Raw genomic sequence first — 27,797 nt, 5'->3', positions numbered from 1 at the left:
GCCTGAAGCATGGCTCGGCGAGGGTACACGGTGCACTAATTGGGGTTCCCCGTCACTTTCCGAAGAAAAAGACACCAAAAAAAGTTTAAAAAAAAACCCTCATGTCATCCTTGTTCATGTCAACCTAATGACCATGTCTGCCTAGTGACCATGTTGACCAACAGTGGTCGACCTAATGACTGTTGACCTAAGTGTGGTCGACCTAATGACCCATACCCCAGACAGATCAAGCTGACCTGTTACACTGTATGGTGTGAAGACTGAAGCATTACAAGGCTTTTTGTTTCCTGATGAATATTTATATTACATTGCTATGCAAATAGCTGGTCAACAGCTCTGCACTGGAAACATAATGCTTTTAAGTACATTGCTTATAATTAATTCATTAAACCTCAGGCGCTGTCTTTGTGTATGCAAGACGCTGCGGCGGGAGCAGCTGCACTGCATTTACATACATGAATGCTGAACTACTAACCTCTACCTGCTGAGAAAGCAAGAAACACAAAAAGGAGAATTTGCTTTAAAAAAGGAAAAATATTTTCCAAAACATTTCTTTACTGCTTAACTGCACAGGTCAAATCCTAATTCTCAAAGCTGCTTTTATAGTCCTGACAAGTGTTATTACAACCATACCAGCAGGTGTTGGCATTGGTAATAAAATAAGATTTTACTCACCGGTAAATCTATTTCTCGTAGTCCGTAGTGGATGCTGGGAACTCCGAAAGGACCATGGGGAATAGCGGCTCCGCAGGAGACTGGGCACAACTAAAGAAAGCTTTTAGGTCACCTGTTGTGCACTGGCTCCTCCCACTATGACCCTCCTCCAAGCCTCAGTTAGGACACTGTGCCCGGACGAGCTGACATAATAAGGAAGGATTTTGAATCCCGGGTAAGACTCCTACCAGCCACACCAATCACACACCGTATAACTCGTGATACTATACCCAGTTAACAGTATGAAAACAACTGAGCCTCTCAACAGATGGCTCAACAATAACCCTTTAGTTAACAATAACTATGTACAAGTATTGCAGACAATCCGCACTTGGGATGGGCGCCCAGCATCCACTACGGACTACGAGAAATAGATTTACCGGTGAGTAAAATCTTATTTTCTCTGACGTCCTAGTGGATGCTGGGAACTCCGAAAGGACCATGGGGATTATACCAAAGCTCCCAAACGGGCGGGAGAGTGCGGATGACTCTGCAGCACCGAATGAGAGAACTCAAGGTCCTCCTCAGCCAGGGTATCAAATTTGTAGAATTTTGCAAACGTGTTTGCCCCTGACCAAGTAGCAGCTCGGCAAAGTTGTAAAGCCGAGACCCCTCGGGCAGCCGCCCAAGATGAGCCCACCTTCCTTGTGGAATGGGCTTTTACTGATTTAGGATGCGGCAGTCCAGCCGCAGAATGCGCCAGCTGAATTGTGCTACAGATCCAGCGAGCAATAGTCTGCTTAGAAGCAGGAGCACCCAGTTTGTTGGGTGCATACAGGATAAATAGCGAGTCAGTTTTCCTGACTCCAGCCGTCCTGGAAACATAAATTTTCAAGGCCCTGACTACGTCCAGTAACTTGGAATCCTCCAAGTCCCTAGTAGCCGCAGGCACCACAATAGGTTGGTTCAAGTGAAAAGCTGATGCCACCTTAGGGAGAAACTGGGGACGAGTCCTCAATTCCGCCCTATCCATATGGAAAATCAGATAAGGGCTTTTACATGACAAAGCTGCCAATTCTAACACACGCCTGGCTGAAGCCAAGGCCAATAACATGACCACTTTCCACGTGAGATATTTTAGATCCACGGTTTTAAGTGGCTCAAACCAATGTGATTTTAAGAAACTCAACACCACGTTGAGATCCCAAGGTGCCACTGGAGGCACAAACGGGGGCTGAATATGCAGCACTCCATTCACAAACGTCTGAACTACAGGTAGTGAAGCTAGTTCTTTCTGGAAGAAAATCGACAGAGCCGAGATCTGTACCTTAATGGAGCCTAATTTCAGGCCCATAGTCACTCCTGCTTGTAGGAAATGTAGAAATCGACCTAGTTGAAATTCCTCTGTTGGGGCCTTTTTGGCCTCACACCAAGCAACATATTTCCGCCATATGCGGTGATAATGCTTTGCAGTTACATCTTTCCTGGCTTTATTCAGCGTAGGAATGACTTCCTCCGAAATGCCCTTTTCCTTCAGGATCCGGCGTTCAACCGCCATGCCGTCAAACGCAGCCGCGGTAAGTCTTGGAACAGACAGGGCCCCGCTGCAGCAGGTCCTGTCTGAGCGGCAGAGGCCATGGGTCCTCTGAGATCATCTCTTGAAGTTCCGGGTACCACGCTCGTCTTGGCCAATCCGGAACCACGAGTATTGTTCTTACTCCTCGTTTTCTTATTATTCTCAGTACCCTTGGTATGAGAGGCAGAGGAGGGAACACATAAACTGACTGGTACACCCACGGTGTCACTAGAGCGTCCACAGCTATCGCCTGAGGGTCCCTTGACCTGGCGCAATATCTCTCTAGTTTTTTGTTTAGGCGGGACGCCATCATGTCCACCTGTGGCCGTTCCCATCGATTTACAATCAGCGTGAAGACTTCTGGATGAAGTCCCCACTCTCCCGGGTGGAGGTCGTGCCTGCTGAGAAAGTCTGATTCCCAGTTGTCCACTCCCGGAATGAACACTGCTGACAGTGCTAGTACGTGATTTTCCGCCCGTCGGAGAATCCTTGTGGCTTCTGCCATTGCCATCCTGCTTCTTGTGCCGCCCTGTCGATTTACATGGGCGACTGCCGTGATGTTGTCTGACTGGATCAGTACCGGCTGGTGTAGAAGCAGGGATTTTGCCTGACTTAGGGCATTGTAAATGGCCCTTAGTTTCAGAATATTTATGTGTAGGGAAGTCTCCTGACTCGACCATAGTCCTTGGAAGTTTCTTCCCTGTGTGACTGCCCCCCAGCCTCGAAGGCTGGCATCCGTGGTCACCAGGACCCAGTCCTGTATGCCGAATCTGCGGCCCTCTAGAAGATGAGCACTCTGCAGCCACCACAGCAGAGACACCCTGGTTCTTGGAGACAGGGTTATTAGGCGATGCATCTGAAGATGCGATCCGGACCATTGGTCCAACAGGTCCCACTGAAAGATTCTGGCATGGAACCTGCCGAAAGGAATTGCTTCGTAAGAAGCCACCATCTTTCCCAGGACCCGCGTGCAGTGATGCACCGATACCTGTTTTGGTTTCAGGAGGTCTCTGACTGGAGATGACAGCTCCTTGGCTTTCTCCTCCGGGAGAAACACTTTTTTCTGGACTGTATCCAGAATCATACCCAGGAACAGTAGACGTGTCGTCGGAACCAGCTGTGATTTTGGAATATTGAGAATCCAACCGTGCTGGTGTAGCACCTCCTGAGATAGTGCTACTCCCACCAACAACTGCTCCTTGGACCTCGCCTTTATTAGGAGATCGTCCAAGTACGGGATAATTAAAACTAATTTCCGCCATTACCTTGGTAAACACCCTCGGTGCCGTGGAGAGTCCAAACGGCAGCGTCTGGAATTGGTAATGGCAATCCTGTACCACAAATCTGAGGTACTCCTGGTGAGGATAGTAAATGGGGACATGCAGGTAAGCATCCTTGATGTCCAGGGATACCATGTAATCCCCCTCGTCCAGGCTTGCAATAACCGCCCTGAGCGATTCCATCTTGAACTTGAATTTTTTTATGTATGTGTTCAAGGATTTAAAATTTAAAATGGGTCTCACCGAACCGTCCGGTTTCGGTACCACAAACAGTGTGGAATAGTAACCCCGTCCTTGTTGAAGTAGGGGCACCTTGATTATCACCTGCTGGGAATACAGCTTGTGAATTGCCGCTAGCACAGCCTCCCTGTCTGAAGGAGTAATCGGCAAGGCAGATTTTAGGAACCGGTGGGGTGGAGACGCCTCGAATTCCAGTTTGTACCCTTGAGATACTATTTGCAGGATCCAGGGATCCACCTGTGAGCGAGCCCACTGATCGCTGAAATTTTTGAGGCGGCCCCCCACCGTACCTGGCTCCGCCTGTGGAGCCCCCCCGTCATGCGGCGGACTTGGAAGAAGAAGCGGGGGAGGACTTTTGCTCCTGGGAACCTGCTGTTTGTTGCAGCCTTTTTCCCCTACCTCTGCCTCTGGACAGAAAGGACCCGCCTTTTCCACGCCTGTTTTTCGGAGTCCGAAAGGACTGTACCTGATAAAACGGCGCCTTTTTAGGCTGTGAGGGAACATGGGGTAAAAATGCTGACTTCCCAGCAGTTGCTGTGGAAACTAGGTCCGAGAGACCATCCCCAAATAACTCCTCACCCTTCTAAGGCAAAACTTCCATGTGCCTTTTTGAATCTGCATCCCCTGTCCACTGGCGAGTCCATAAGCCTCTCCTAGCAGAAATGGACAATGCACTTATTTTAGATGCCAGCCGGCAGATCTCCCTCTGTGCATCTCTCATGTATAAGACTGAGTCTTCTATATGCTCTATGGTTAGCAGAATAGTGTCCCTGTCTAGGGTGTCAATATTTTCTGACAGGGAATCTGACCACGCAGCGGCAGCACTGCACATCCATGCTGACGCAATAGCTGGTCTAAGTATAATGCCTGAGTGTGTATATACAGACTTCAGGATCGCCTCCTGCTTTCTATCAGCAGGTTCCTTGAGGGCGGCCGTATCCGGAGACGGTAGTGCCACCTTTTTAGACAAACGTGTGAGCGCTTTATCCACCCTAGGGGGTGTCTCCCAACGTGACCTATCCTCTGGCGGGAAAGGGAACGCCATTAGTAACTTCTTAGAGATTACCAATCTTTTATCAGGGAAAGCCCACGCTTCTTCGCACACTTCATTTAATTCTTCTGATGGGGGAAAAACTACGGTAGTTTTTTCTCCCCAAACATAATACCCTTTTTAGTGGTACCTGGGTTTATATCAGAAATTTGTAACACCTCTTTCATTGCTTCAATCATGCAACGAATGGCCTTAGTGGACATTAGACTAGACTTATCGTCGTCGACACTGGTGTCAGTATCCGTGTCGACATCCGCGTCTCCCATCTGAGGTATCGGGCGTTTTAGAGCCCCCGATGGCCTTTGAGACGCCTGGACAGGCACGAGCTGAGAAGCCGGCTGTCCCGCATTTGGCATGTTGTCAAATTTTTTGTGTAAGGAGTCGACACGTGCACGCAATTCCTTCCATAAGTCCATCCACTCAGGTGTCTGCCCCGCAGGGGGTGACATCCCTTCTATAGGCATCTGCTCCGCCTCCACATCATTATCCTCATCAAACATGTCGACACAGCCGTACCGACACACCGCACACACACAGGGAATGCTCTAACAGAGGACAGGACCCACAAAAGCCCTTTGGGGAGACCGAGTGAGAGTATGCCAGCACACACCAGAGCGCTATATAATGCAGGGACTAACTGAATTATGTCCCCTATAGCTGCTGTTATATATACTGCGCCTAAATTTAGTGCCCCCCCTCTCTTTTTTACCCTTTTCTGTAGTGTAGACTGCAGGGGAGAGCCAGGGAGCTTCCTTCCAGCGGAGCTGTGAGGGAGAAATGGCGCCAGTGTGCTGAAGGAGATAGCTCCGCCCCTTTTTCACGGACTTTTCTCCCGCTTTTTTATGGATTCTGGCAGGGGTAATTATCACATATATAGCCACTGGGGCTATATATTGTGGTATTTTTGCCAGCCAAGGCGTTTTTATTGCTGCTCAGGGCACCCCCCCCCCCTAGCGCCCTGCACCCTCAGTGACCGGAGTGTGAAGTGTGTATGAGGAGCAATGGCGCACAGCTGCAGTGCTGTGCGCTACCTTGGTGAAGACGGATGTCTTCTGCCGCCGATTTTCCGGACCTCTTCTTGCTTCTGGCTCTGTAAGGGGGACGGCGGCGCGGCTCCGGGACCGAACACCAAGGCCAGTTCCATGCGGTCGATCCCTCTGGAGCTAATGGTGTCCAGTAGCCTAAGAAGCCCAAGCTAGCTGCAAGCAGGTAGGTTCGCTTCTTCTCCCCTTAGTCCCTCGCTGCAGTGAGCCTGTTGCCAGCAGGTCTCACTGTAAAATAAAAAACCTAATTATATACTTTCTTTTTAGAAGCTCAGGAGAGCCCCTAGTGTGCATCCAACCTCAGCCGAGCACAACATCTAACTGAGGCTTGGAGGAGGGTCATAGTGGGAGGAGCCAGTGCACACCAGGTGACCTAAAAGCTTTCTTTAGTTGTGCCCAGTCTCCTGCGGAGCCGCTATTCCCCATGGTCCTTTCGGAGTTCCCAGCATCCACTAGGACGTCAGAGAAACTGGATTAATCAAATCAGTGACACAACTGTATGCAATTTCCACACACAATACTTAGGCTTGAGATGTGTCCTCATTCACATAGCGTTTTTGTGACATACTGTATGGTGTGAGACAACTTTCATCTCATTTTTGCACCAAAGTTGCAACTTACAGACACGCAGTGTATTGAGGACTTAGTATTAGTGCCAATTAGCGCGACTCAATCTTATCGGTCACCAGTCTTTGGATCTTATTCTGGTTTCTTAGCACACCAAAAATGCACACGAATGGGCAAAACCATACTGCACTGCAGGTGGGGCAGATGTAACATTGGAAATTGCACAGACTGACATATTAATACAGCCCGTGAGTATTTAAAAAATATAAAAATTGAGTGTTATTTAGCTGGCCTTATTGCGGCAGTCTGAATTAGCACAAAAGTGCTCGCTGCCCTATAGGGCTCCGAGCACTTTGGTGCAAATTCAGCCCCAAACCAGCCCGCAAGGGGTGCGAGATCAGGTGTCAGTGCCCGCATTTAAATGCTGCAGCAACGGCACATCGCACCTTTCGCGGGTAAAAGGGCGAACCCTATGTGTATTTGCACCTGCACAGTCTCTGGAGAATCTCCTCTTCTTTCTCCTTCCCATGTGCTTTTATTATTTACTGTTATGCTGCATTATTCTTCCCTCTGTATTTTTGTTGTTTTATTATAATCTTTTATTGCCTATAGGTTACTGTATTTTGCTGTCTGGTTCGTATTTGGAAGCAGGGCAGAAAAAGCACGTAAGTTTGTATATGGAATAAGCCATTTTGCAATGCATGGGGAGAAAATACATGTATATTGTTTCTGTGCATGGTAAATATTGGCTGCTTTTGCATGTAGCCCATAAATCTTAGACCGCTTTATTTTTACACTGCCATTTAGATTTCAGTTTGGACACATCCCACCCAAATCTAAATCTCTCTGCACATGTTACATCTGCCTCACCTGCTGTGCAGCATGGTTTTGCCCAAGTGCTTGCTTTTTTGGTTAACTTCCACATCTTAATATCCCCCTATATTTGGAAACTGGCAAAAAAAAACCTTTATAAGTTTAAAAAAAAATAATATATATATATATATATATATATATATATATATATATATATTTTTTAGAATCAAATATAAACGTCAATTAAAAATAACATATTAACCTACTGTAATACTAGGCGATGCAGGTTTATTCTTCTGCTGTGTAATGTTTGGATACCTTTGATCTTCATACACAATAGGTAACCCTTAGCTGTAGAATATACAGTATTCTGTCTCGGTTAATACCTCTGGCAGTGCGCAGAAAAATGCATCCAGTACATCTCCGTTACTCAGGAAACTCACCTGACAGCTCCTGCTTAACAAAAGAAAGCACTGCTAAATAAACTTGGCAGTCTGCAACGATTATCTGTCTCTGCAGGCGGTCAACCATAGACTGCGCAGACTTCCTAACGTCAACCTGTTGAAGAGTAAAACATGTACTAATTAAAACAGAGTCTGTGTGGCAGACAGAATGAGACATGCTAAAAAACAGCATCATTAATTGGATGGATCCTATAAAAGGTCAGCTTGCCCTGGAAATGCAGTAACATTTCAAACAAAAGTAACCGGCAACACAAATACATAGAACAGAACAAACAAATCATAACACTAAATTATAACACTAAAGATGATTATTTTATATGCAAGATAAAAACACAGAACTGACTTGTGAAAATAATGCCATATGATGACTACACAGTATTCTTTTGAGCACCAAATCACTGAAAACAGAAGCAAACATTCTAAAAAACAAAAAACAAAAAAAATTAAAAATAAGATAAGTAGGGATAAAGAGAATCCAATTCTAGCAAACAAACACTTGTGAAAGGATACGAGCACAATAAATAAAAATAACTCAATTCTAGCACATCTCAGGCATCTTCAATATTAAACAGAGGACACAAAGTAACAGCCCCCATACACGTTTAAAGTCATTAAACAAGTTGAAATATCCTGATTCCTCAATACCGACCGTTTTCAGGGAATTGGACATTTTTAACACGTTTAATTTGTCAAATTCCCAGAAAGATAGATGATTATCCAACTCGCCGATCTTGTCATGAGAGCGGCGGGTCAGCCAAATGGTGTATGGAGGTCTTTACTCTTTGCAATTAGAAGAAAGGATGATTTAGATACAGCTGTCGTCTCCCTTCAGCAAAGGCGATATGGATCTCCATGATGCAGGAATTTAAGACATTAAAGAGAAAATATACCTCAAACTTCTGCAGGGCAGTCCAGATTTAGGGGCCCTATCCTGCTCTCTATATGGGCTGGAAGATGGGAAACAAATCCCAGTAACCACTGCTTGCTGCACGCACCTGCTACTGGTGCACACAGCAGTGACTGATTGGTAGGAGGGGATATGGGCAATCTTCCACTTTTCATCGTTAGGCACACCCCCATTGTACTTGTCTACTTCACCTGTCCCAATTCACGGAGCCTAATTGTTGGACACGGGTCACTTGTGCTCAAAATACCCACAGTCCCAGTGTCCACCATTAGCTGAAAGAATTTAACAATTATCAGGTACTACAAACAATTACGTAGAGATGAGCAAAGTTGTGCCAATATTTGATGTAAATCTTGTTTCATGGCAGAACAGGCCACTCAGGGGATACAATCTCATAGTCCTGCATTGTATCTGTAGTTCTGCAGTGTAATTGTGAACTCATATTTGGCAGAATTGATATAAATAAGGACAAGGACTATTAAATATATTCTATGGAGGATTTTCAATACTTGTTGATTGTACAAGTGAAGATAATGTCCCCTTTGCTCCTGTTATCCTCAGTGGGGCTGACCTTTGATTGTACAAGTGAAGATAATGTCCCCTTTGCTCCTGTTATCCTCAGTGGGGCTGACCTTTGATTGTACAAGTGAAGATAATGTCCCCTTGCTTCCTGCTATCCCCAGTGGGGCTGTTCTTTGTTCCCCATAGCATAGGATAGGATAGGATAGGATCGTGTGCGGGAAGCAGGAAAAAAAATAAGATTTTAAACCTACCGGTAAATCTTTTTCTCCTAGTCCGTAGAGGATGCTGGGGACTCCGTAAGGACCATGGGGTATAGACGGGCTCCGCAGGAGACATGGGCACTCTAAAGACTTTAGAATGGGTATGCACTGGCTCCTCCCTCTATGCCCCTCCTCCAGACCTCAGTTAGAGAAACTGTGCCCAGAGGAGACGGACAGTACGAGGAAAAAATTTTTGTTAATCTAAGGGCAAGATTCATACCAGCCCACACCATCCACACCGTATAACATGGAATATACGAACCAGTTAACAGCATGAAACAAAACAGCATCAGCCCGAGACTGATCAAAACTGTAACATAACCCTTAAGTAAGCAAAAACTATATACAAGTCTTGCAGATGTAGTCCGCACTGGGACGGTCGCCCAGCATCCTCTACGGACTAGGAGAAAAAGATTTACCGGTAGGTTTAAAATCTTATTTTCTCTTATGTCCTAGAGGATGCTGGGGACTCCGTAAGGACCATGGGGATTATACCAAAGCTCCAAAACGGGCGGGAGAGTGCGGATGACTCTGCAGCACCGATTGAGCAAACAGGAGGTCCTCCTCAGCCAGGGTATCAAACTTGTAGAACTTCGCAAAGGTGTTTTAACCGGACCATGTAGCAGCTCGGCACAGCTGTAATGCCGAGACACCTCGGGCAGCCGCCCAAGAAGAGCCCACCTTCCTAGTGGAATGGGCCTTTACCGAATTTGGTAACGGCAATCCAGCCGTAGATTGAGCCTGCTGAATCGTGTTACAGATCCAGCGGGCAATAGTCTGCTTAGAAGCAGGTGCGCCAACCTTGCTGGCTGCATACAGGACAAACAGTGCCTCTGTTTTCCTAATCCGAGCCGTCCTGGCTACATACATTTTTAAGGCCCTGACTACATCAAAAGACTTGGAATCCTCCAAGTCCCCCGTAGCCACAGGCACCACAATAGGTTGGTTCATATGAAACGATGAAACCACCTTAGGCAGAAATTGAGGACGAGTCCTCAACTCTGCTCTATCCACATGGAAAATCAGATAGGGGCTTTTGTGAGACAAAGCCGCCAATTCGGACACCCGCCTCGCAGATGCGAAGGCCAACAACATGACCACTTTCCAAGTGAGAAATTTCAACTCAACTGTTTGAAGAGGTTCAAACCAGTGTGACTTAAGGAACTGTAACACCACGTTAAGGTCCCATGGTGCCACTGGGGGCACAAAAGGAGGCTGGATGTGCAGCACTCCCTTTACAAAAGTCTGGACTTCTGGGAGAGAAGCCAATTCCTTCTGAAAGAATATAGATAGGGACGAAATCTGTACCTTAATGGAGCCTAACTTCAGGCCCATATCCACTCCTGTCTGTAAAAAGTGGAGAAAACGGCCCAGGTGGAAATCTTCCATAGGAGCATTCTTGGCTTCACACCAAGAAACATACTTCCTCCAGATACGGTGATAATGTTTCGCCGTCACCTCCTTCCTAGCCCTTATCAGAGTAGGGATGACTTCCTCCGGAATACCTTTCCCAGCTAGGATTCGGTGTTCAACCGCCATGCCGTCAAACTTAACCGCAGTAAGTCTTGGAACACGCAGGGCCCCTGCTGCAACAGGTCCTCCCTGAGAGGAAGAGGCCATGGATCTTCTGTGAGCATCTCCTGAAGATCTGAATACCAGGCCCTTCGAGGCCAATCTGGAAAAATGAGTATTGTCTGCACTCTTTTTCTTCTTATGATTCTCAATATTTTGGAGATGAGAGGAAGAGGAGGGAATATATAGACCGACTGAAACACCCATGGTGTCAGCAGGGCGTCTACCGCTACTGCCTGAGGGTCCCTTTGCCTGGCACAATACCTCCGAAGCTTCTTGTTGAGGTGTGACGCCATCATGTCTATTTGAGGAAGTCCCCAAAGACTTGTTATCTCTGCAAAAACTTCTTGATGAAGTCCCCATTCTCCTGGATGGAGATCGTGTCTGCTGAGGAAGTCTCCTTTCCAGTTGTCCACTCCCGGAATGAAAACTGCTGACAGAGCGCTTACGTGATTTTCCGCCCAGTGAAGAATCCTGGTGGCTTCCGCCATTGCCACTCTGCTCCTTGTCCCGCCTTGGCGGTTTACATGAGCCACGGCTGTGACGTTGTCTGATTGAATCAGTACCGGTAGTTCGCGAAGAAGATTCTCCGCTTGTCGTAGGCCGTTGTATATGGCCCTTAATTCCAGTATGTTGATGTGTAGACAAGCCTCCTGGCTTGACCATGTTCCCTGAAAATTTCTTCCTTGTGTGACTGCTCCCCATCCTCGGAGGCTCGCGTCCGTGGTCACCAGAACCCAGTCTTGAATGCCGAACCTGCGACCCTCTAGAAGGTGAGCACTCTGCAGCCACCACAGGAGAGACACCCTGGCCCTGGGGGACAGGCTTATTTTCTGATGAATTTGAAGAAGGGACCCGGACCACTTGTCCAGAAGGTCCCACTGAAATGTCCTCGCATGAAACCTGCCGAAGGGGATGGCCTCGTAGGTCGCCACCATTTTTCCCAATACTCGAGTGCATTGATGGACTGACACTCTTTTCGGTTTTAACAGGTCTCTGACCATGTTCTGGAGTTCCTGGGCTTTTTCCATCGGGAGAAAACCCCTCTTTTGTTCCGTGTCCAGAATCATGCCTAAGAAAGCTAGCCGAGTCGTTGGAACCAACTGTGACTTTGGTAAATTTAGAATCCAGCCAAGTTGCTGCAGCACTCTCAGGGAGAGCGACACGCTTTTCAGCAACTGATCTCTCGATCTCGCTTTTATCAGGAGATCGTCCAAGTACGGGATAATTGTGACTCCCTGCCTGCGCAGGAGCACCTTGCAGGATTTACCTTGGCGAAAATCCTTGGGGCCGTGGAAAGCCAAAACGGCAACGTATGAAACTGGTAATGACAGTCCTGTACAGCGAATCTCAGGTATGCCTGATGAGGGGAATATATGGGGACATGAAGGTATGCATCCTTTATGTCTAGTGACACCATAAAATCCCCCCCTTCCAGGCTGGAGATAACCGCCCAGAGCGATTCCATCTTGAATTTGAACTTTTTCAAGTACAGGTTTAGGGATTTTAGATTTAGAATGGGCCTGACTGAGCCATCCGGTTTCGGAACCACAAACAGGGTTGAATAGTACCCCTTCCCCTGCTGAACTAGGGGAACCTTGACAATCATGTGCTGTTGATACAGCTTTTGAATTGCAGCTAAAACTAACTCCCTCTCTGGGGGAGAAGCTGGTAAAGCCGATTTGAAAAATCGGCGCGCAGCCACCTCTTCGAATTCCAGCTTGTATCCTTGGAATACAATTTGCATCGCCCAAGGATCCACTTCTGAGTGAACCCAGACGTGGCTGAAAAGTCGAAGACGTGCCCCCACCGGGGCGGACTCCCTCAGTGGAGCCCCAGTGTCATGCGGTGGATTTAGTAGAAGCCGGGGAGGACTTCTGCTCCTGGGAACTAGCCGTAGCAGGCATTCTTTTCCCTCTACCCTTACCTCTGGAAGGAAGAGCCCCGACCTCTTCTGGACTTATGCGACCGAAAGGACTGCATCTGATATTGTGGTGTTTTCTTTTGCTGTGGGGGAACATAAGGTACGAAAGTAGATTTACCAGCGGTAGCTGTGGAAACCAGGTCCGCGAGACCTTCCCCAAATAAAACCTTACCCTTGTAAGGCAAAACTTCCATATGTCTCTTTAGTCGGCATCACCCGTCCATTGGCGGGTCCACAGGGCGCGCCTAGCAGAAATTGCCATGGCGTTGGCTCTCGAACCTAGCAGCCCAACGTCCCTCTGAGCGTCTCTCATATATAGGACTGCGTCTTTAATGTGACCTAAGGTCATTAAAATGGTCTCCCTATCTAGGGTATCAATGTCAGCTGACAAGGTATCTGTCCACGCAGCTACAGCGCTACAAACCCAAGCCGACGCTATTGCCGGTCTGAGCAAGGCACCCGTATGCGTATAGATTGATTTTAAGGTAATTTCCTGTCTGCGATCAGCAGGATCCTTGAGGGCTGCCATGTCTGGAGACGGTAGCGCCACCTTTTTGGACAAGCGCGTTAAAGCCTTGTCCACCCTGTCCTGTGCAGGGAAAGGATACGCCACAAGAATTCTCTTGGGAATCTGCAGTTTCTAGTCTGGAGTTTCCCAAGCTTTTTCAAATAACTCGTTCAGCTCATGAGATGGGGGAAATGTTACCTCAGGTTTCTTATCTTTAAATATGCATACCCTCGTGTCAGGGACCGAGGTGTCATCTGTGATATGCAAAACATCTTTTATTGCAATAATCATATAATGAATACTTTTGGCCACCCTTGAGTGTAACCTCGCTTCATCGTAGTCGACACTGGAGTCAGAATCCGTGTCGGTATCAGTGTCTGCTACTTAGGACAGTGGACGTTTCTGAGACCCTGCAGGGCCCTGTGACACAGTCAAAGCCATGGATTGACTCCCTGTTCTATCCCTGGACTCTGCTTTTTCCAATCTCTTATGTAATAAAGACACATTTGCATTTAAAACATTCCACATATCCAATCAGGTGTCGGCGTTGCCGACGGAGCCACCACAATCATCTGCTCCACCTCCTCCTTAGATGAGCCTTCCGCTTCAGACATGCCGACACACACGTACCGACACCCCCACACACTCAGGGATATATCTATATGGAGACAGTTCCCCAATAAGGCCCTTTGGATAGACAGAGAGAGAGTATGCCAGCACACACCCAGCGCCACCGGACACTGGAATAAAATCCTAGTAGTACAGCGCTTTTATATAAACATATATAATTACACTCACTGCGCCAAATAATTGTGCCCCCCCCTCTTTTTTGCCCTCTGTAACCGTGTTCAGCAGGGGAGAGTCCGGGAGCAGATTCTCTGCAGTGTGCTCTGGAGAAAATGGCGCTGGTTAGTGTTGGAGGATCAAGCTCCGCCGCCTCAGCGGCGGGCTTCGGTCCCGCTCAAATTATTTATACTGGTGGGGGGGTTTTAATATACCACCTCCGCTGTATATAATCTCTATGCCAGTGTCCCTTGAGGTTAATATTGCTGCCCAGGGCACCCCCCCTGCGCCCTGCACCCTTACAGTGCCCGCTGTGTCTGTATGTGTGGGAGCAGTGGCGCGCAGCGTTACCTCAGTGAAGATCTGAAGTCTTCTGCCGCCTGTGAAGTCTTCTTTCTACTTAATACTCACCCAGCTTCTATCTTCCGGCTCTGTGAGGAGGACGGCGGCGCGGCTCCGGGACGACAACGAGGGGAGACATGCGTTCCGAGACTCCCTCTGGAGCTAATGGTGTCCAGTAGCCTAAGAAGCAGAGCCTATCATTTAAGTAGGTCTGCTTCTCTCCCCTCAGTCCCACAATGCAGGGAGCCTGTTGCCAGCAGCGCTCCCTGAAAATAAAAAACCTAACAAAAGTTTTTTTGAGAGAAACTCAGGAGAGCTCCCCTGCAGTGCACCCAGTCTCCTCTGGGCACAGGATCTAACTGAGGTCTGGAAAAGGGGCATAGAGGGAGGAGCCAGTGCACACCCATTCTAAAATCTTTAGAGTGCCCATGTCTCCTGCGGAGCCCGTCTATACCCCATGGTCCTTACGGAGTCCCCAGCATCCTCTAGGACGTAAGAGAAAGAAACCGCTGTTTCGAGCAAGGAGAGCAGTGTCACGTGATCGCGAGCTAGGGGTATAAAAGAGCCGACAGCCAAACTGCGGTTCCGCTTGGTCAGTGCTCACTCCATTCGCTGCCACAGCAAAACAGAGCTAGTGCTGTAACCAGTGGCAGCTGCAAGAGCTTAGAGTAGTGAGCTGGCACCAGGCATTCACCAGTAGCAGTTGCTGTACCTGGCATTATCAAGGACATCGATTTCAGAGCCGGCCAAGTGTTCCCAGCCATCAGTGTCCTGCTCTCTCTCTTTAGAAAAAGGAGGAAGGAGGTGGATCGCAGCAGGAGATGGAGCACAGCCGGGCTCCTCGCTGCTTACAGGCACCATAGTTGGATCAAGTGAAGATTAAGTCCCCCTAGGAAGATTTGTTGTATCAAGTGAAGATTATGTCCTAGGGGGACAAGCTTTACTTGTTCTTGAAAGTGATCATTGGAAAGCTGTGCAGGACACATTTCACAACATTTTGCAGCCAAAAAGTTAAATATACTATGGAACAGTTTTGAAAATTTTACTCGACTACATAACTTAGTCTGATAATGCAAAAATCTTTTCTTTTTGTAGAATTAGCAAATTCAATCTATTTTACATTAGATACCCATAAACTACAGCAAAGTGGTAAGTCAACATGTGCTTTGAAGGGAGAAATACACAGTAGTCGATACAGTTTACTATTATTAGTATGACGCATCTACTAATTCACTAATAACACTAATATGAATGCTTAGGGATATATATTGGACTATTGCATCATACTTGGCAGAGAGAAGATGCAGGGGGTGTGGCCAAGCAAGTTGTGTCATTAAGATCCACCCACTCGCTGGAAAATTGTCGCAACTGGTGCATATTTGCATAGGGGCGGGACTAAGCTGATGCATTTTCCCCCTGCTGGAAGCCCCATGGACTCCCTCTATTAGTCTTCCCATTCTGCCTAGTTCATTATGAAATAGGATAGGGGGGGTGGTGGGGGGTTTGCATGAGGAGAGCACACTTTCCAGGGCTGCGGTATACTACCCCCCTTTTCACAAAAAAAGAGAAAAGAAAAACAGAAATCTGACGTCTCCTGCAGGTTCTGGGAGAGTAGAAAAGTATGTACTGTATACTAACACAACTGGCATATCGATGTGTCCTCATATCTTGCCTCAACACGTTACGTAGTGGGAAATGCCTGACGTGAGTGAGCCGACAGGTCACAAAGTAACTCTGTTAGCGTCTGCCGAAAATGTGTCTAATTTGCATCACTATGCAAATAAGACGCACAAGCAGACTCTGCTGATTAAAATGATATGTGGCGTGGCATGCCTATATTCTGTGTGGCTGAAACTGCATACGAAATGCTGCGTTACAGTGTATTCTAGGAAACCACTGTAACATACCATTTTGTATGCAGATAAGCCACAGTCTCACACAGAATATAGGCATGCCGCATATCATTTTAATCAGCAGAAGCTGCTTGTGCGTTCTCTTCGCATCATTTTGCAAATAAGACACATTTTAATGGAAAAGGTCAGACGAAAATACATTCTGCGCTACCGAGTCATGCCACGGCATGGCGTGATTAGAAGGTCTATTCAACGTAGAGGAAGCATAGATGTAATCTGTACATACTTTACATTAATTACTTTACACTAACAGGTTTTGAAAACCAGGTGCAGAAAGCAAACTGGACTGCAACCCTACACATAGGTTGTTAGTGTCGGATTGGGGAATGCAGTGGTAAGAGCCCATGCTCAAGGGGTTTTGCCAGTTATCACACGGGCTGTTGCCAGCTCCCATAGAGACTGACTAACCATTAGACACCATGTAATGGACCATCTAATAGAGTAACGTTGTATAATTTGAGTGCATAGTCTGGAACCAAACATTAGAGGTAACGGGTGAGGCAATCGGCTAATGGGGTCCACTGGGGATTTTCCCTATACCCCTGGGGACCAGTCTGTTGTAGTCTATGTTTATTCATTGGTGTGCGTAGTGGAGGATATCAGTTAGTGGCGTAAATAGAGTGTGTGCAATGGGCGTGCTTGCTATGGTGCTCTGCCGACTAGGGGGCCCGCTGGCCCAGCAAGCAACCCACTGCATGTGCTTTTTAAAAAAAATAAAAAATAAAATAAAATCATCCCAATGCCCGGAGTCTGTAGCCGCCGCTAGTCACTTGTGCGATGGCCCCAGGCACTTCCTCATACTCCGCCACCTGCCCAACCCCCCAATCCTGTGGGACTGCGCTGCTGGAGGAAGCGAGCTGCTCCACGCAAGGAGGGGAAGGTGGCTGCTGCTTTCTAGGAGCGGGACACAGTTACACCCACACAGGCTGTCCGTGATGTGTGAAGCTGCCGTCAGTGTGAGCATCGGCAGCCGGGACCCGAGAGCTGTGGGGATGAGGTGATATGCTCGATATCAAGCGGGAGATGCCTGGAGTGATTGAGCTGAGAGGTCTTGTGCATCTGTTATCGCCGGGCTGGGCGTGTCATTTTGACAAAAATGCATCTTTTTTTTAATCACTATATGAATAGGACACAAAAGCAGCTTATGCCGATCAAAATGCTATGCAGCATATAGTCTGTGTGCATCTGCTACAGAGTATGCATACAAAATGGTGCCGCCGCATCATTCAGCTGGTGATTTCTGTCTGGCTTAGGCTCTTGAATATACAATGGCTTTCAGTTTGAGATCATGGTTACATTCTCTACTTACATTTTTCTTCATCTTATTTTTGATTGTTTCGATAACCCCTTCATCACTCTCGCACAACTTCTCCGTCATTCTCAAGTCATCGCATGCTAGCTGCATTTTTTCTTCTTCAAAAGTCATCATGGCATTCTGTGGAAAAAAACAAACATATCTGTTGTAGCTGGCCAGACGCATCTCATTTACAGCTTGTGCATCACTTGTGTGTATGGAGAGTCCAAAACAGAAAATTTAATGCCCTTAATTTGTAATGTTAACTTTGCTTACCAAATATGTCTGAATGCGACTAACTAGCCTTATGTCCCCTCAATCTGCCGATGTCTAGTTCCTATGCTAACAGTTTGCCGAGCCTGCGCCTACTGACATTCCCGGTTTCAAACAGAAGATTCATTTGCTTCCTGCTCCAGTATTCTTGCTATTGCCTTGAGCTAGCCGTCATTTGATGCTCATCATTGACTTCTGCTACCAGTAGCATGAACACATTCTTTCCACTCTGTAAGCCAATGCAAAAGAAAGCTCCAAACATCCGTAATATTCACAATCAGAAAGAAAAACACCCAAAGTCTACTTTACAAGAGAGTAGTACAGTGTAATATAAGCCTCCCTATTCCAGTACGTGGAAATTCCCAACATCAGAAAATGCCAAGAATGCCAAATGCACTATGGCCCCCATTTATCATGCATGTAAAAGTGAAGTGGTAAATTTCGTTTTCTCTCGCCGTGGTATAGTGGCTTCGTGCTCATCTACAATATTTATGAACAGCCTATGCCATGGCGAGCGGAAGTGTTATCTGTATTGTCAGCGCTGATGTCTACACTGCATCAGCACTGATAAGTGAACGGTTTCCCTGGATTGTCATCCTACCGCGCTTATGCTAATTCCCGGCACATGCGCAGTAGTGACTGCCCGACGTGGCGGCCATTACGGGATCTAGACTACATGCTGCATGGGTTGGAGGCGGAGCTCCGTATGCACTCCGCCACCCGGTAAGCTATTCTCTGAGCCTGGGGCTGGCACCTAGCACTCTGGGGAAGTAACTGGGGCAGTGTGCGGCTAGCAGCTCCGGGAAGACTTTGGAAGACGAGGAGATCGCCAGCCGAACACCGCATCAGCAGTGAAATAACAGAAGCCAGGAGCAGCAGAAGCCAATTCAGGTATGCGAGCGCTATTGGGGGAATATCGCTCGTTCATAAATAAGAAGACCCTTAGACACCAAAGAGTTGATGGTATCCTGATAGCGCTGCATGTTACCAGCGCCATCAGCCTTGATAATTGGAAAAACAGCTTAAATATCACCAACAACGAGTTTCCAGAAAGGAATCTCATTGATAAATGGGGGCCTACATCTGGATTCTATATATTTACATTATAATACAGGTTATTTCCTAAAAATAGGATTTTAATTACCTACCGGTAAATCCTTTTCTCGTAGTCCGTAGTACCATGGGGTATAGACGGGTCCACTAGGAGCCATGGGCACTTTAAGAATTTGATAGTGTGGGCTGGCTCCTCCCTCTATGCCCCTCCTACCAGACTCAGTTTAGAAAATGTGCCAGAGGAGATGGACATACTTTGAGAGAAGGATAGATAAAGATAGTGGTGAGATTCCGAACCAGCACACACAAGAGGAAAGCCAAGCTAACCAAACTTGAAACAGGAACAGCAACAGCTGAACCATCATTACTTAAACTAGAACGAAGCACTGGGCGGGCGCCCAGTATCCTCTGCGGACTACGAGAAAAGGATTTACGGTAGGTAAATAAAATCCTATTTTCTCTTACGTCCTAGAGGATACTGGGGTCCATTTAGTACCATGGGGAAGTATCAAAGCTCCAAAACCAGGTGGGAGAGTGCTGAGGTTCCTGCAGAACGGATTGACCAAACTGAAGGTCCTCAGAGGCCAAAGTATCGAACTTGTAGAACTTGGCAAACGTGTTCAAACCTGACCAAGTAGCTGCTCAGCAGAGCTGTAAAGCCGAGACACCCCGGCCAGCCGCCCAGGAAGAACCAACCAACCTAGTAGAGTGGGCCTGTACAGATTTTGGACACAGCAAACTTGCCGTGGAATAACTATGTTGGATAGTAAGTCTGATCCAGAGTGCAATTGTCTGCTTTGAAGCAGGACACCCAATCTTATTGGGATCAAAAAGAACAAAACAGCGAGTTCGTCTTTCTGTGACAAGCTGTTCTTTTCACATACACCTTCAAAGCCCTCACAACATCCAAATACTTTGAAGTAGCAGAGGTGTCAGTGACAACCGGAACCACAATAGGTTGGTCGGTGACAACCGGAACCACAATAGGTTGGTTGATGTGAAATGCGGACACCACTTTAGGAGGAAATTGCTGACTAGTTCTGAGTTCAGCTCTGTCCTCATGGAAAATTAAATAGGGACTTTTGTGAGGCAAAGCCCCTAGCTCCGACACACATCTTGCTGAAGCCAATGCCAACAGTGTGACGGTCTTCCATGTAAGATATTATAGAATCAGCAGTTCAACTTCCATGCCGTCAAACGTAGCCGCGGTAAGTCCTGATAGACGAACGGGCACTGTTGCAGAAGATATTTTACGTCCACCTCCTGTAACGGTTCAAGCCAGTCCAATTGGAGGAACTGCAGCACCACATTGAGATCCCAAGGTGCCATGGGAGGCACAATGGAAGGTTGGATGTGCAGAACACCTTTCAAGAACGTCTGGACCTCAGGGAGAGAAGCCAATTGTTTCTGAAAGAAAATGGACAAGGCCGAAATCTGGACTTTTCATGGAGCCAAGACGCAGGCCCACACCCATGCCTGCATGCAGAAAAAGCAGGAAACATCCCAGATGAAATTCCACCGCAGAATAATTTCTGCTCTCACACGAAGAGACATATTTCTTCCAAATACGATGGTAATGCTTAGACGTTACCCCCTTCCCGGCTTCGATCATAGTCGGGGTAACCTTGCTAGGGATCCCTCTCCTGGCTAGAATCAGCAGTTTAACTTCCATGCCGTCAAACGTAGCCGAGGTAAGTCCTGATAGACTGTTGCAGATGATCCTCGAAGAGGTAGAGGCCACGGATCTTCGAGGAGCATCTCCAGAAGGTCCGCGTACCAGGCCCTTCTTGGCCAGTCCGGAGCAATGAGTATTGCTTGAACCTTTTCCCTTTTTATTCGTTTTAGATTTCTTGGGATCAGAGGAAGTGGAGGAAACACGTACACCATCTGATAGACCCATGGAGTTGTCAGGGCGTCTATCGCCACCGCCTGTGGGTCGCTCGACCTTGAACAATACCGCTTGAGCTTCTTGTTGAGACGAGAGGCCATCATGTCGATCTGTGGATATCCCCATCGACTTATCATTTCTGCCCGGAAGAGAATTCTTGACACCTCTGACATTGCTGCTCTGCTTTTCATTCTGCCCGGTCGGTTTTATGTACGTTACTGCAGTTATATTGTCCGACGACCTGAATTGCCCGATCTTGAAGATGTGAAGCCTGCAGAAGGGCGTTGTATATGGCCCTTAATTCCAGAATGTTGATTGGATGGATGACTTCCTGACTTGACCATCTTCCCTGAAACTGCACCCCGAGTGACTGCTCCCCAACCTCTGAGGCTTGCGCCTGTGGTTAACAGAATCCAGTTCTGAATTCCGAACTTCGTCCTGCGATGAGGTGAGAAGACTTTAGCCACCACAGAAGGGAGATCCTGGCGTTGGCGACAGACGGATCCTCCGGTGCATGTGAAGATGCGATCCGGACCATTTGTCCAACAGATCTAGCTGGAAGGGTCTTGAGTGAAACCTTCCCTATTGAAGTGCCTAGTAAGAGGCCACCATTTTCTCCAGAAGGCAAATGCACAGATGCACCGACACTCGGGTTGCCTTCAGGACATCCCAAACCATCAACTGGATTACCAATGCCTTTTCCAACGGAAGGAACACCTTTTGTGACTCCATGTCCAGTATCATTCCCAGGAATGGGAGCCTCCATGTTGGCTCCAGGTGAGATTTCGGAAGGTTCAGAATACACCCGTGATCCTGGAGGAGTTTGGTTGAGAGAGCAATGCTGTCCAGCAACCTTTCCCGCTTTTATCAGGAGATCGTCCAGGTACGGAATTATGTTCACTCCCTGTTTGCAGAGTAGAAACATAATTTCTGCCATCACCCTGGTGAACACCCTCGGTGCTGTGGAGAGACCAAATGGCAGGGCCTGGAACTGGTAGTGACAGTCCTGCGGTGCAAACCGGAGACAAGCCTGATGAGGCGGCCAGATCAGAATACGAAGGTACGCATCCTTGATATCCAGAGACACTAGGAATTCCCCCTCCTCCAGACCTGAGATCACCGCTCTCAGAGACTCCATCTTGAATTTGAACACTCATAAGTACGGGTTCAAAGACTTGAGGTTCAGAATTGGTCTTACCGAACCGTCCGGCTTCGATACTACGAACAAGTTGGAATAGTACCCCTTGTTGAGTAGATGAGGTGAAACTGGAACAATGACCTGAGTCTGTACCAGTTTTTAGATGGCATGCTGTAAAGTTATACTTGCCTCTTGTGAAACTGGCAAGCCTGATTTGAAGAATCTGTGACAATGGAGCTTTTGGAACTCCAGTCTGCAGCCCTGGGAAATAAGATCTATGACCCAGGGATCCTGGCACGAATTTGACCAGATCTGACTAAAGAATTGTAGTCGGGCTCCCACCTGACAGCCTTCCAGGCATTGCGGTCCACCGTCATGCTGAAGTCTTTGAGGAAGCCGAGCCGGAGCTCTGTTCCTGAGCACCTGCTGTTGCTGATTTGCATGGTTTACCTCTTGCGCTGCTGGAGGCCATAGAAGCACCTCTGGATTTGCCCTTGAACTTGGTCGTCCGAAAGGACTGTAACTTAGAAGCTGAATAAGTCTTCTTGGTTGTGGGGGCTGCGGAAGGAAGATACGTAGACTTATCCGCAGTAGCTGTGGAGATCCATTTGTCTAATACATCTCCAAACAAGGCCTCTCCTGTGAATAGTAGGCCTTCCACACCTTTCCTGGAGTCCGCGTCAGCAGTCCACTGGCATAGTCATAAGCCCCTGCATGCCGACACTGCCATAGCGGTGGTGTGTGCGTTAAGCACGCCTATTTCCTTTATGGCTTCCACCATAATATTCGCAGAGTCCTGTATATGCTGCAGGAGTATGACAACATCCCCCCTAGATAAGGAATCTAACCACTCAATTAGGTTACCTGACCATTTTGCAATGGCTTTAGTGATCCACGCACATGCAATAGTGGGTCTTTGGGCCACCCCAGCAGCTGTGTACAATGATTTGAGTGTAGTCTCAATTTTACGATCAGCCGTGTCTTTCAGGGAGGCTGCATCAGGAACAGGCAGTACAATTTTACGTGACAGCCTGGAGACTGATGCGTCCACCATCGGTGGATTTTCCCATTTATTCCTATCCTCCAGAGGAAAAGGAAAAAATGAGAGCAAACTTTTAGGGATCTGAAACTTCTTATCAGGATTAACCCATGGTTCTTCAAACAGGATATTCAATTCCTTTGACACAGGAAAAGTAACTGAGGACTTTTTTACATTAAAATAAGATTTCTCACACTCCTCTGACACCTTATCAGGAATATGCAGAACATCTCTGATAGCCTCTATAAGAGCCTCTATTCATTGTGACAGATCTGCATCCCCCCCTCCCCCACCCCTCCTCCATGTCTGACCTGTCAGAGTCAGCCTGCAGGATATGGGCCAGAGATCGCTTTGCAGACAAATGGGAGGGGAATGAGACGCTGTTTTGGGGACAGAGTCTCTGTTCATAAACTCATCCACAGTCTGTTTTAAGTATTGCGTCTCTTTCTCATTGCAGGACAATTTTGTAGAAAGAGTGGAAATCATTCCTTTAAGAAAATTAACCCACTCCGGTTCAGCCCCACTATTCTGTGAAGCCAGAGTACCCAGTAGTGAGCCCCCTGGTGAAGAGGAACACTCCGCTGTACAAGAAACACAGGCTTTGCCTGACAATGTAAATGTGACAACACACACACACACACACACACACACACACAGGAAAGGTTAAGCACTAGTAACCCACAAAGAGCCCTTCAGGGAGAGACAGAGTTGTTTAGAGCCAGCCCCCACCGCGCCCTTACCGCTAATGCGAAGCTTAGCCGGGTCGCAGACTAAGTACACTGATAGGGGACTTAGTACACTAATAGACGCTCCACCCCTGCTAAGACCCCCTGGTACCGCTAAGGTAATTTGGAGTCACATCGGAGATGCTGCGAGTCCCCGTCAGTCAGCGTCTCTGTCCACTGCAAAGGGAAAATGGCGTTGGTGAGCTGCTTGATCCTCTCATAGTGAAGCCCTGCCCCTTTACTGGCTGAGGTAATTTTTGTGCTTAAAATGGAGCAGAACCGTTTGAAGGCTGTGTTTGCCAGTTTGGGTACTGTGTACTGAGACGCAGTTGTGTACTGTGTCTACAGACGCATTCCGCCCCGTTTAGAAACCATGCGTCTCCATACCCTCGTGCCGCCATAATGGCCGGCGCCACGCTAACTGGGACGCCGCCTCTGTACTCACCACTCTTCATTCTTCTGGCTCTGTTAGGGGTGGTGGCGTGCTGCGGGAATGTACACTTGCAAATAGTTCCCTCAGGAGCTCAGTGTCCAGTCAGCGGGGAACGGGACCATTAACCCTTCAAGAAGGTTGGGCCGTTCCTCCCCTAAGCCCCACGAAGCAGGCAGGTTGGTGCCAACCAGCCCTGCCTGAAAATAACAAACAGAGAAGATAAATGCAAAAAACTCATCAGGAGCTTCCTTGAGCGTGACCGGCTCCTCCGGGCACATTTTCTAAACTGAGTCTGGTAGGAGGGGCATAGAGGGAGGAGCCAGCCCACACGATCAAATTCTTAAAGTGCCCATGGCTCCTAGTGGACCAGTCTATACCCCATGGTACTAAATGGACGCCAGTATACTCTAGGACATAAGAGAAATATATTTTCTGAGTAAATACTTGATGGATGATGCCACCATGTATTAATTTCAACCACTATATCCATAAAGAAGTCGTAGAGAACTGTGGCTCATGCATTACACACACATAAAGCAGTACTCCCTGTTTATACCTCCACCTTTTAAACCACGCCATGACTGGCATTATAGCAGGTGGAGAGTTATAAAGAGGGTGACCTGTAATGGAATACATTGCGTGCCAAGAACATACCTCAGTAGGATGGAGCTATGAACAGAGGACACTATCTAAAATACCTCACACTGCCCGAGACACTGGGCCCGATTCATGTTTGCACTGTAGTGAAACAAAAAAAAAAAAAAGCAACCAGGCAAAACCATGCTGCATTCCATGGGGGGGCAGATGTAACATATGCAGAGAGATTTAGATTTGGGTGGGGTGTGTCTAAACTGAAATCTAAATGGAAGTTTAAAAAAACAAAAAAAAACCAAATCAACATTTATGGGCTACATGCAAAAGCAGCCAGTATTTACCCTGCACAGAAAAATAAATATAACTGTATTTGATCCCCTTGCATGGGAACATGGTGTGGTCCAGACACAAGTTACTTGTTTTTTTTTCCCCTTTACTTACAAACATGAATCAGGCTGATAAAACACACTGATGCTTAGGGTTTACTATACTAAATGACTGTTACAGATAACTGGGAAAATCACCTCAGGTCAACTCATAACTACGTCCAGCGTTAATATGGAAAGCCACCACGTGTCCCTTTATTAATGCCCCTTAATTATGAATTGTTGCAGTAACAGAATGCTCCAAACCATGACACTTTCTGATCCTAGCATTACACAACAAGATACTATAACTCATTCTTGGTGAGATTTAAATTCCAGTCCGCACAATAAAAACTCTACCCGGATGTCTGGAAGATTGTTGGCTTCTTTTATAAAAAAAAAAAAAAAGAACAAAAAGAATAGGCATAGAAAAGTGTACTTCCATTCGCTGCTGGTGTCCTTAGCATTTACAGACTGCTTTAAGAGATTTTCAAATTCAACATACATAAAATAAAATGTAAACGTAATTGTTATTTGTATTTGCTATTGCCCATATCGGATCTCCATTCTTCACATCTGTAACAAACGCGACAAATATTTTAGCAGAGTGATTAAACACTACAGAATAAAAGCACTTGTGCCAAAAGGACCATTAAGGAGCCACAGCTACACAATCACCTTGGATTACGGTGGCCAGGACAATGTTCTGCTGCTTCTAGAAAGACAGTATGGGGTCATTTCAGTCCACATGACTATAACAAGCTAGGATTGCTTTCCAATGCATATTCCATGCTGTCACAAAGTATTGCATCTTCTTCTACCCACTATAGTTACCAAGCCATATAAAATAGATACGAAAAGGCTTTAATAGACTCTAAGTAATATATTGCATAAAGCCTTTATAAGCTGAAACCTTCACACACATGCTCTGGGTTCTCTATGTGGCCTTTGGGTAAGATGCAAAGTCCTGGAGCTATCTTTAGAAAGGACACTAAGTAGAGTACAGCAAGGTCAGTGCTGAGCTGTGCAGTCACAGCATTTCACCATGTTGCTCGCCCTGACAGACGTACACCAATTAGTCATTCCTTCCGCAACATGGCTCATTCAAACCAATCACTAAAGTAATAAAGCGCAAGAAAAAAAAAGGGGCTACATTAGGACACAAGCACAGAGGTAGAAAAACTAGACTGCTTGTGGGTGGACACTGCTGAAATGTTGCCATGAACGTCCCTGATGGTCAAGTGGTGACATCGTCCTGACAGCAGTCCCATGTGGAGCAGTTCCTGCACAGACATTTGATGGAGCAGCAGTTCTAGTAAGTATTCTTCCCCTAATACCTACCTCTAACTCTTCCCCTCCAAGTGCCTAACCCTAACCTCCCAACCACACAGTCTAACCCTTTCCTCCCACTAGTACCTTAACCCTAATGTCGGCATATCACATGTCAACATTCTGAGGATATCAACATGTTGCCCGCCGACATTTAAACATAGTTAGATTGTAAAGCGCAACAGAATTTGCTGCGTTATAAATAATGTTTACATCATAATGGTCAATAATGTTAATGTCAACCTTATGACTGCATCAGGAGCGTTGTAATAGAGGTGGACCGTGTGCAAGCTCCTTGCAGGCCCCTCTCCTCTCTGGCAGCGCTGTAGACCCCCGACATACTGTAGAGACAAGTCTACCGCACATGCACAGGTCTCTGGAAACATGGCACTGGCACCTTATTCCTGTAGACACCTCTATTGTGCATGCGCAAATCACCAGGAAAATGTCCACCGCACAATTTTCCTGGCGATTTCTGTCTAGAGGGGGTATATATAAAATTATGGGTGCAGGGTGGACCTCTGGATCCAGGGGCCCAAGTGCACTGTACCCATTATAGATACGCCAATGGAATGCATTCCTACTAAAACTTCTAATGACTCTCACTCATAAGCCTTACTAATATGACAGGTCTACAGCAAGGTACAGTACAGAGAAACCAGTAAAGAGGTTCAGTGAGTGAGTGGCATGGGAACTTCTATCACATTCTGGGGCAGATGCATTAACCTGGAGAAGGCATAAGGAAGTGATAAACCAGTGATAGGAGCTGATTGGCTGGTGTGTTTATCACCTTGCACTTATCACTGGTTTATCACTTCCTTATGCCTTCTCCAGGTTAATACATCTGCCCCTCTGTGTGGATAGGATGCAATCAGGACAGAATTTGCACTGGGATTAGTCTACTGCACAGGTTCTCAAACTCGGTCCTCAGGACCCCACACGGTGCATGTTTTGCAGGTCTCCTCACAGAATCACAACCACACCTGTGGACCTTTTCAAATGTGTCAGTGATTAATTAATACACCTGTGCACCTGCTGGGTTACCTGCAAAACATGCACTGTGTGGGGTCCTGAGGACCGAGTTTGAGAACCACTGGTCTACTGTATTCCCCAACCTTCACGAAGAAGCGCAGAAAACAGGGATAGATTTCAATGCCGGGAGTCCGCATGTCGCAGCCATCTAGTTACAAGAAACATAGAATTTGACTGCAGATAAAAAACAAATGGTCCATCCAGTCTGCCCTTCA

At 47.0% G+C, this 27,797-nt stretch overlaps 1 protein-coding gene across 1 annotated transcript in view; it reads right to left on the bottom strand.

Annotated features, from left to right (window-relative positions):
• Positions 1–27,797, bottom strand: part of TTC39C (tetratricopeptide repeat domain 39C) — a 174,313-nt gene that overhangs the window by 41,353 nt on the left and 105,163 nt on the right. The window contains exons 3-4 of the mRNA XM_063923603.1: positions 17,729–17,854; positions 7,668–7,782 (exon numbers count right to left, since the gene is read on the bottom strand). Of these exons, the coding sequence (XP_063779673.1) occupies positions 7,668–7,782; positions 17,729–17,854 (241 nt within the window). The remainder of the gene's footprint in view (positions 1–7,667; positions 7,783–17,728; positions 17,855–27,797) is intronic.

This window comes from Pseudophryne corroboree, chromosome 5, assembly GCF_028390025.1.
Source record: "Pseudophryne corroboree isolate aPseCor3 chromosome 5, aPseCor3.hap2, whole genome shotgun sequence".
NCBI classification, from domain to species: Eukaryota; Metazoa; Chordata; class Amphibia; order Anura; family Myobatrachidae; genus Pseudophryne; species Pseudophryne corroboree.
The sequence above is the reverse complement of the archived record's forward strand: the minus strand, read 5'-3'. Positions and strand labels throughout refer to the sequence as shown.